This window comes from Hippichthys cyanospilos, chromosome 17 (genome assembly GCF_059441005.1).
Source record: "Hippichthys cyanospilos isolate Australia breed blue-spotted pipefish chromosome 17, RoL_Hcya_1.0, whole genome shotgun sequence".
NCBI lineage: Eukaryota > Metazoa > Chordata > Actinopteri > Syngnathiformes > Syngnathidae > Hippichthys > Hippichthys cyanospilos.
This window is the reverse complement of record NC_142385.1, coordinates 6,192,680-6,202,816: the sequence shown is the minus strand read 5'-3', so window position 1 is coordinate 6,202,816 and position 10,137 is coordinate 6,192,680. Positions and strand designations below refer to the sequence as shown.

General features: G+C 35.6%; 2 protein-coding genes across 2 annotated transcripts; one reads left to right on the top strand and one right to left on the bottom strand.

The window, feature by feature from the left end:
* The first annotated feature begins 4,598 nt into the window (after positions 1-4,598).
* Positions 4,599-7,236, top strand: hbae4 (hemoglobin alpha embryonic-4). Its single transcript, XM_088438497.1, has 3 exons — positions 4,599-4,945; positions 5,969-6,173; positions 7,026-7,236. The coding sequence occupies exons 1-3, from the start codon at positions 4,854-4,856 to the stop codon at positions 7,152-7,154; spliced, it is 426 nt and encodes a 141-aa protein (XP_088294623.1). The 5' UTR covers positions 4,599-4,853; the 3' UTR covers positions 7,155-7,236.
* Positions 7,237-9,132: 1,896 nt separating this feature from the next.
* Positions 9,133-9,912, bottom strand: LOC148409345 (hemoglobin subunit beta-1-like). The gene is made up of 3 exons (XM_088438496.1): positions 9,745-9,912; positions 9,437-9,659; positions 9,133-9,344 (listed from the first exon to the last, which is right to left on the bottom strand). Exons 1-3 carry the CDS (start codon positions 9,834-9,836, stop codon positions 9,216-9,218), a joined length of 444 nt encoding a protein of 147 aa, XP_088294622.1. The 5' UTR covers positions 9,837-9,912; the 3' UTR covers positions 9,133-9,215.
* Positions 9,913-10,137: the final 225 nt, after the last annotated feature.

The following is a 10,137-nucleotide window of genomic DNA, read 5'->3' as shown; positions in this document are numbered from 1 at the left end:
GTGGTATCACTTCAACACAATGATTCATGCAAAGAATCATGCCAAGAATCTGACTGAACTGCAGCAATTTTGGAAACAGGAATGGTCCAGGACTGATCCTGATCGATGCGGCAATTTGATCTGCAACAACACAGGAAAACAGAGGTTTGTTATAATCAAAAACCAACACACATACACACACACGCACACACACCCACCCACACATACATTAGTTGGAAATTTGACGTATATTGGTATCAGCCATTTTTTTTTTTTAATTCGACCGGTCGATATGAAGATATCAATGTAAATGTGTTGTCTTTAAGGTTTCCGTTCCCGGCTTTGAGCTTTTATTTTCTATTTGGGTGGTTCAATAAACATGATTTAGGCATTTCAATGAAGTTCAGTGTTTTTACGCCATATACGTCAACATTTTTTAAGCCAATTTTTACACTTTTACTGCAAATAAATATCAGCTCCAAATGTCGGTTATTGGCCTCCTCTACCACCAGTATCGGTCCTGAAAAACCCATATATCGGTCAATCTGTAATACATACACATATATATATATATATATATATATATATATATATATATATATATATATATATATATATATATATATATATATATATATATATATTTTTTTTTTTGGATATATATCATTGTAATATTTTTTTATTGTAACTTATTTCCCTTTTTCTCCTTTTGTTTTTCATGAGTTTTGTTTTCGACTATCTTTTTTCTTTACTCATCTGTTTTTATGATTTACACTTCAGCGCCATGCCAAGTCAGGAGCTCACTGGGAATGAGTGTCCCCATGTGCTTTACTGAAATGTAATGTGATGTGTTTTTATGAACATATTAGAAAAAAGGGAATAGAGTATAGAAAGCATTCGCATACTTAATTTATTCGAACACTCGGGATCTTTTATATATTCTTTTCAATACAGCATAAGCAGCAGGTCAGTGTAAAAAAAAGTATGTTGTGTGTTGCTTGAACTGAAATCATTTTCAAATATTCTTCTTATGCAACCTCCAAAAAGCCTGGAAATTGTATAAAATATTCAAGTATATGCTCTTTTCATTCGTTAAATAAAAGTCGGATAAACACAGCTCATCAAATATTGGCACCAGAATCCCTGACTCATTGTATAAATGCTGTGTGAATATTTGATAAAGTCATTGGCATGTGAATGTGCTCTCATTAACGTCAGCTCATGAGAGCTTCCAACGGTATCAGAGGCCGCCCGTGTGTCTCACACCCATTGGTCGGCCCGTGCAGCTTCTGAAGATAGCAGCAGTTTCATGATGTTATCCGCTAAAACCTGCTCAGCAAAAATAAATGCTGAGCATTATTTACACTGAGCATGTATTATTTTACTGCTGTGAGAAATGAAAGTGCCTGTACTACAAGCAAAAATTATTACATTAGCCAAGTTTTGTCAGAAATGTGATTAATTTTGTTAGTTAGCTGTACCATGTGATGCTTGTTTGTGCAAATTATAAAAAAAATGAAGCAACAGTTCAATGCTGCCACAAACTGCTTATTCAATAATACAAGATACTGGATTTAAATGTATTTTTTTTGTTATTATATCACTGGAAAAGGAGAATAATCATTTAAAATAGTTTTAAGGTGGATCAAAAACCTGTTGTTGGTTTTGATTTGATAAAATTCTGCCTAACTAAGGAGAATTTATGTCAATAATTACTTTCCAGTTTTATGGTAATAAATGCCCAGCACGATTGTAGGGTTCAAATCTCCGTTCCAATATTTGTGTGATCGGTAGCCCATGCAACTCAAATGATTTTTTTCAGGTATTCTTTTCAAAGAGGATGATTAAAAAAGAAAAAAGAGAAGATATAATGTGGCAGGGAAGTGGCTCTATTCAGAATTAATCAATCACAATTCAATAAGAGTCAACACATGCCTGCAAGTAAAGTATCTTTTTTTAATCTCAAATATGAGATGGTCTAGTAACTTTTTTTTGTCGTCATTTACTGTACTGTAGATGTGTTCCACTTTCTAGCAAAGACTTGAATGTGTTTATGTGACTGATACTTTGAACGACATAGAAAGATTAATAGACAATTAATCAAAATTAATCAATAGTTTTGATAGTCAATTTGTCATTTGGAGTCCTTAAAATTGTGAAAATATTCAGAATATCAGCCTCTTGGCAGTTTATATTTGATTGTCTTTCATAAAACAGACTGATTATTATTGTGTTGAATAAAAAATAGACATTTGCAAAAACAAAACCAAAAAACATCTACTTTTTTTTTTATTCTGACATATTACAGACCAAACCAGTATTTGAATCGGAATGCATTTCCTGTACTGTTTATTTGAAAAATAATCTATATTTAAAAAAAGTGGTAGGAAATGAAAACAAAACCAGTCATCCATCAATAATCAAAATAATTATCAAATTATTAAAATAATAATTAATTGTAACCTTATTTAGAACGTTCTATAATTCCCTCCATCTAGACAAAGGCCCCTTTTTTCAGCAGAAGATAAATAATACAAAGCAAACAACACTATGCTTCACAATGGTATTGTTTTTGCACCAAATACAACTTACATGCAATATACATGCAATAATGACCAAAAAGTTATCCACTGTTTTTTTATAGGCCACTTGTGGAACATAAGCACTTATACAAAAAGTCTGTTTGGATGTAAAAATGATGTTTAAACTAAAATGATCCCTAAATAAGAGAAGTGATTTCAGATTTTTTTTTTTTCAGTGATTTTTGGGACACCTCAAAATTGCGAGTGTGATTCCAGACACTGAAAGGAGAAGGCAAGCATTGTTAATGATTTCTGGCTTGGCTTGGTATGTTCTTTATCATATAAAACAGAGAGAAATTGCCATTGAACTTCATGTGCACATTCCTGCTTTTGTCCACTTCAACTTGCACAGATTTGAAAATATGGACCTCCAGTGATGGGGCCCATTTGTTCAATGTGGAGACACTGTTTTTGGGTAGTGCTGCAAACGTGCATCCTTGGGGTGGAGTTAGGAGCAAAACTGTGTCAAACGTTTACTTTAAAATTAAAATGTAATTTATAATGACCTGTCTACAAATAGACTTACAAAAGCCTTTTGGAGCAGCTTGTGTTTGTGTATCTCGGTCACTTAAAAAAAAAAAAAATACAATGTGTCGGGCATGATTTTCACTGATTTGTAAGCACTGCTCATATGTTCTATTTAACCCCTGAGGGAAATTTTGACCCAACTTGGGCTTTTGGGTGTTTTTGATGAGTAATATCAAAGCAAGAGCATACCAAAAAAACACCACCAGGAAGCTAAAATATTGCTTAGATTGTCAAAACATGTTTACTTTCAATATGCCTTCCTGCCGTCCTGTGCAAACGGGAGGTCGAGAGGTACACCTTGTAGGTGTCAAATTTAGCCCATGTCGGGCTCATTACTGCCATTCAAAATTGGAAATATTTTCATTTTTATATTTTTTATATTTCATCATGCATTTCCCCAGATTTTTGCAATACTCCCTTTAACGGCAACTCGCATACATGTTGATACTCCAAAACCACAGGGTGACGCTAGCGGCCAATTCATAATATTTGCAAGCCTTTCTATGACTTCGTTCAGTGGCTTAGCCTGGACTCCCATAATGCAAAGTTCATGCTATGTATTGTGGGACTTGTTGACAAAAGGCTTCGACCCGAGAACAAAAATTTGCAGGAAAGCTTTTATTTTGCCGCAGCGAAGCATTTTATTTCATGCAACGCATAATGCTCATTTTTGTCTGCATATTTCCATCTGCGAAATAGAAATTTTGCAGTAGAATTTTTTACATTGACACCTTAAAACCACCGGGTGGTGCTAGCGGCCAATTTATGACATTTGCAAGCCTTTTAATGACTTTGTTGATTGTCTTAGCCTGGACTCCCATGATGCAAAGGTCATAATACTCTAATTACGACATATAAAATATTTCTATTTCAATGTCATTAATATATAAATATACAGTGTAATTACTTTTGCTATTATCACATGTATACGTGTATAAGTGTAAGTAATATATAAGTATATGTATGAATGGGGCTGATGGCACTGGACACAGGGTTGGTGGTTGAAAGAAAAAATATATTAATATTTGATGATGTTATGACTCTTAATGTGCGATGGAGTATGTAATTGTTGTAATAGTTTGAATGAATCGGGTTGAATTGGGCAGTAACAGAAAGGTCCACATATAATTTGCGGGCTGATGTGGTACAATGGTATTGAATGGACAAATGTTGTCCAGTTCCTTCCCACACACCATGAGAAGATGGAAGGTGGCGATGCCATATTGTTCATTTTGTGGAGGAATTTTGAAGACGTTATGTTCTGATTTCTCCTAAAAAAATTGATAACATTGACTGAAAGCATGTTTAAAAGGTTTCAAGGATTGAGCCACGGAGTGAAAAATGGACCATTCTGGCAAAAGCCGCCCTTTAAGTCTCCTGAAAGCAGATCTCCTTTTGAAGGTAACCCATGGAGAGTAGGGCTGACCTATAGAAAAATCACTCCAGCAGCCCCTTTGTGTCATATCCACAATATGAAAGACACAAGCAAGTGATGCACACCAGCCAGAAGATAGCAAGGAAACAGGCAGCCCCCACCCAAATGTTGCTTACCGATAACACAGGCGAGGGAAAACACCCCGTCTACCGTGCAGCCTTTACCACTGCTCATAGTTTACTTTAGAAAGAAGGAAATAATCCATCATTTATTATGATATCTTTTTCTTTGTTGTGATAATACGGTTGATAACCGTCGATCTTTTGTCAGGTCTTTCTTTGATAGCCAGCTGTGGACCACATTTTTTTTCTCATGAGGAGTAGCTCGCTATGCTGTCTAAGAAGGAGAAAGAGCTACTTGAAGCTGTGTGGGGGCAACTGACGCCCATGGCTGAATACATTGGAGCTGATGCACTTCTTCGGTAGGTTCAAACCTTAAATTGTAAAGAAAATAGTATAAGTAGTATCAAATAGTGTATAAATGTATATAAAATAAATATAAATTGTCTAAAACTAGTATAAAATAGTATCAGTATTATAAGTAGTAAAATTAGAATGAAGAGAATGTTAATGCAGTGTCAAACAATGATAGTGGTCATTGTTTTGGTGTGTTTTCTCACAAACATGAAATGTTGCTCAAATGTTATATCACTCATTCAACTCCAAAAATTAAAGCACTCTATGGAACAAACAGACCCTGAAATGTCTGTGTTTGGATGTTGATCCAAAAAAATAATAATAAAAAATTTTGAATGTCTCCAGTATTAGGCTATTCCAGCATTTTGTTTTTTTGCCTCACTCGTACCATATAGTTCTTCTACGAGAATGTTAAAGTTCTCTTACCAGTGAGGGCAAGTAGCATAGGCCTGCTGGAACGTAAGTATAATGAATAAATACTTCTGTATGAAATTCATTCATACGGAGGCTTCTAGATGGGCCTATTGTTGTAACTAGTGTTGGAAAGAAGTTCACTAGGGAGGTTTAATTGCATTTCTTTTTTATTACTAATCACCTTTACATGGATATAAAGTAATTTAGAAAATACTTTTATGTGATTTACAATACTTGTGGACCAGCCTGGACAATCGTTGATGCTGTTATGACTAGCATTAATGCTAATCCTCTTATTGTTGTCTGGAGTGTTTATGATCACTGAGATAAGTTAGAAGGTTTATTTCCAAAAGCAACTTTGTTAATGTGCTTTGGTTAGTATCTGTAGCATTGTATGAAACTTAGTGAACATATAGTATTTATTTACCCCAATGCATTCTCAATTGCGTTGTTGTTCTTGTAACCAGCTTGCCATTAGTTAGTCATCCATCCATATGTTCATTTTTTTCCCCTTTATACTCTTGAAATGTGTACTGATATTTTTCAAATAAATGACTGACCCAAAGATTTATTGTATGCTTGCTATTGATTTGTGTATCCATTATGATTTACAGAATGTTTACGACCTGTCCCGGCAGCAAGACATACTTTTCCCACCTAGACATCAGTCCAGGCTCTGATCACCTCTTCACCCACGGAAAGAAGATCGTTCAAGCCATAGCTGAGGGAGCCCAAGACATCAGCCGGCTGACCGAAACTCTGGCACCTCTGCAGTCTTTGCACGCTTACCTGTTGCGGATAGACCCGTCAAACTTTAAGGTTTCAGAACCTTGATACAAAGTTTTTCATTTAAGAAAAAATAAAAACTGTTGTAATTCAAGTCTTTAACCCTTAACCCATAGCATTGTGTAGGTAAACTTATATAAAATATTCATGTTAAAAAAATGTTAAACCCCCAAATTAATATTGATGATAATAATAGCAATAATGGTATTAACTCTTTCAGTGCCTAGTTTCATCTAAAAAAAAAAAAAAACAACCCCTTTCAAGGTCGAGAAAATATTTTGTTCTATGTCTATGTACTGTATAGTTTGAAAATAGGTCATTTGAGTGACACTAAGCTATTTTGGACTAAAGGAGAACATGAGCTTTTTATGAATAGATGGTGTTTTTTCTGCACAATAATGACTTTGACACGAATATTTTTTGGATTGATGGCATGGTAAACATTTCAACAGTCCTTTCTTTCATTGAAAACATGAAAAAAAAAAAACCAAAAGAATGTTTGCGTACATATGTGTATATATATATATATATATATATATATATATATATATATATATATATATATATATATATATAAAACCACACTACTACAGCGATTGATTGGCTTAATATTAAAAAGAGGGTCTATCCAATCATTAAAAAAAAAACAACAACAACATGTAGTTGTAGTCTCATCACTGGCACACAACCTAAATGTTTTATATGATGAAAATTTCCATCCATGGCACTGAAAGAGTTAAGGGTTTACCAAAATTAACATCAATGTTCAGAGACTCATTCCATGTTTCGTAAAATAATGGAAGTCAACTATGTGAAGAAATCATGAGTTTTTAATTGCCTTTGCATTGTTTTATTTCGTTCCTTTTCCTTTTTTTTTTTTTGCAGCATTTCTCCCACTGTATGCTCGTCGCCTTGGCCGTTCATATGGGTGGAGAGTTTACAGAGGTTTTACATGCCGCAATGGACAAGTACCTGTCAGCTTTTGCAGCAGTGCTGGCAGAGAAATACAGATGAGACTCCTCCAACGTACAGTATACAGAACCCCAATGTACAGTATTTATGTATGTATTTGTTATAATAAAATATGTGAAAATACCCTGATGTGTACTAGTCCCAAGTGCCTGCTGTAACCCTCAGTTTCCACCATCAGGAGGAATGGTGCTGTTTTCTTTTATCAATCGCATAATTTTTTGAAAAATGACTTTAAAATCAAATATTGTCCGAGCTATCCGTCGCACACTTGCTCAAATAAAAGGATGTTTTCAAGTTTAGTTTGGAAAAAAGCTTGGCGATGGCTCGCAACATTAGTGTCGTTGTTGCTATGCTATGCGCTGCTTTGTGTTTTGCATTTATGTGGTAAGTTATTCTTCTTACATAGCGTGTTTATCGTTCTACCTTTTCAAACGATAAAAATTAGTTTGACACCTTGGAATACAAAATGATGATTGTCTAAAACAAAAGGCATTGTATGTTTTTAATATTTCTCCAGATGTCGCCTGCCATAGTGAAGTACCAACATATGCATTTGAAAGGTTGTTGAATTTATTGTGTATTTTTGAATATTCATTCTAAAATTACATTAACAATACAAATCCATGCAAATGATTTTGCTGAAGAATGCATACATGCTGTGTTATCTTAGTTATGTAGCTCATTATTTTTCTGTTCCTCTTGTCGGCGATTCTCAAATTATGGTAAGAGTACCCCTGAGTGTGCATAACATTTTAACACGGTTTCTTCTGGTCTCGACAAATCTAGTTTAATGCTTTTAAATAATGTGACAGGAACAGTACATTATTTACATTATTCCTTTCAAATTAAGAGCAAATTAACTGGCATGTGAAGCAAATTATTACTTGACTGTATTATACAGTCACTTATTTGTAAAATGTTGTATGCTTTGATTTTAAGTTGTCTATGGCTGCACATTGTAATTAGTGACAACCTTTTCTGTCAGACGAGCCAGAAGAATCTTTTGATGATTATTATCATCAATATTCATTTTGGGGTTAAACATTTAAAAAAAAATATTTGAACATGTACATTTTGTATAAGTTTATGCAAAGGGTTAAAATTTAAAGACTGTTCACTTCCAAGTGTTTTGATTTTATTAAATGAAGATTATCACCAACTCCAATCCTTGAGGACCGGTATCCTGCATGTTTTTGAACTATCTCTCTCTCTGTCTCTCTCTCTCTCAAACACACCTGATTCAAATGATTGGTATAATTTTCAAGCTCCCGTAGAGCTTCCTAATAAGCTTATCATTTGAATCAGGTGTGTTGGGGAGAGAAAACTGCAAAACATTCAAGATACCGGCCCTCGGGGACTGGAGTTCGACACCGATGCAGAATATGATTTTATGCAATTTATCTTTTGGCCTTACTCAGTAAAATACACCTTGAAAAAATAACACACCAAATGAAAGTTTGTAGATCAGATGCGGATAGTGCAGCACTTAGTTCTACTTTTGTTGTTGTTATTTTTTTTTTTCATCCACAAACTGAAAAATAGAACCACTGTTATAGATGGCAAAAAGGATTTTTCATCTTAGGTCATGTGGATGTTGAGACAACCTCAGAGTACAATTACTGCTTTTTAAAACACAATATCAGGTCAAACGAAAGTTTTTGTTTGTTTTGTTTTGTTTTTTTACAAGGAAAAGCATACGAAAGAAACCTTACAAAAAATGAAAACAAACTTTTAACTCTTATACTCTATATGACAGTTGAAAAAATATTTTCGAGGGCGTTAAGAGCAATTTGATATTTTAAAAAATATTTTCCGCACAACAACCATTACATTTTGTCTCACGGCAAGTCAGTGACAGCGTGAATAGAAAAATTGCTTTGGAAAATAAATGAATTTAATTTAAACTAAAAAGGATACACTAATACTTTCTGGCTTTGGATTTGGAGCAAAATTTCTCATGGACATGTGCCTCTGGATATGTCTTCATCGGCCATGAAGTTGAAATAAACAATTGCACCAATTTGCTTTCATGGCTTTTATTTCTTTTTGGAGAAGACAAACATATGAAAACACATGTGGAATCCCCATTTCCGGTGTCAGGGTTTAGTGGTACTGCCTTCCGAGAGCGGACACCACCACGGACAAGAACTTCTGCCAGGCGGCCTGAATGTCGGGGTTGAAGCTGCTTCCCATTTTGGCAGCAATGACGATGGTCAAACAGTCAGCCAGCAACTGTATGGGCACAATAAAAACCCATTGAATTGGAATTTATGATTACAACATTTTTTGGGGGGAGGGCACCGAAAGTAGACGCTTTTCTTTACCTTGAAGTTATCGGGATCCACGTGCAGCTTCTCAGAGTGCAGCACGCTCAGCTCGGCGTAGGTTTCCTTGATGTTGTCCATGTTCTTCAGAGCCCGGTCCAGACCGTGCAGGATCTTGGTGCCGTGGGCCGCGATCTGGGGGTTGTTCTTGATGGCCTCGGCGTTGTAGAGGTTGCCGAAGGCACCAAAGTACCTCTGGGTCCAGGGGTAAACGATCAGGCACCTGCAAGACCGACACAACGTGATCAACCAAAGAGGATTTGCAATCCATGCAGGAACGGGAAAAAAAAACCGAGCCGTCGTCGTACCTGCTCAGAGCCTTGGGGCCGTCGTCCTCGTAGACCAGGCCGCCCATGATGCCGCTGATGGCAGCACGCTCTTGGTCGGACCACACAACCATGTTGCTTGTTTGTTTGGTTCAGGCTTGGAGAGAAGAAGCTGAATAGTTTGAGAGTGACGAGGTGGTCTATTTAAACATCTCCCGTGGTTTCCCCACCCTTGAAGAGAAGCCGCTATGATAGGCTGGAGATGAAAAGGGTCAGATAGACCACAGACTCTTCTAGAACTTTCCTGATGTTTCCACACTGAAATTTATATTAATATAATGCATATAATTTAGACAAAATCAAAGCAAAGCCATCACCAATTTCAGGTTTTGTCTAATACAGTGTCGGGATTTAAATACTTTATTAAGGCACCAA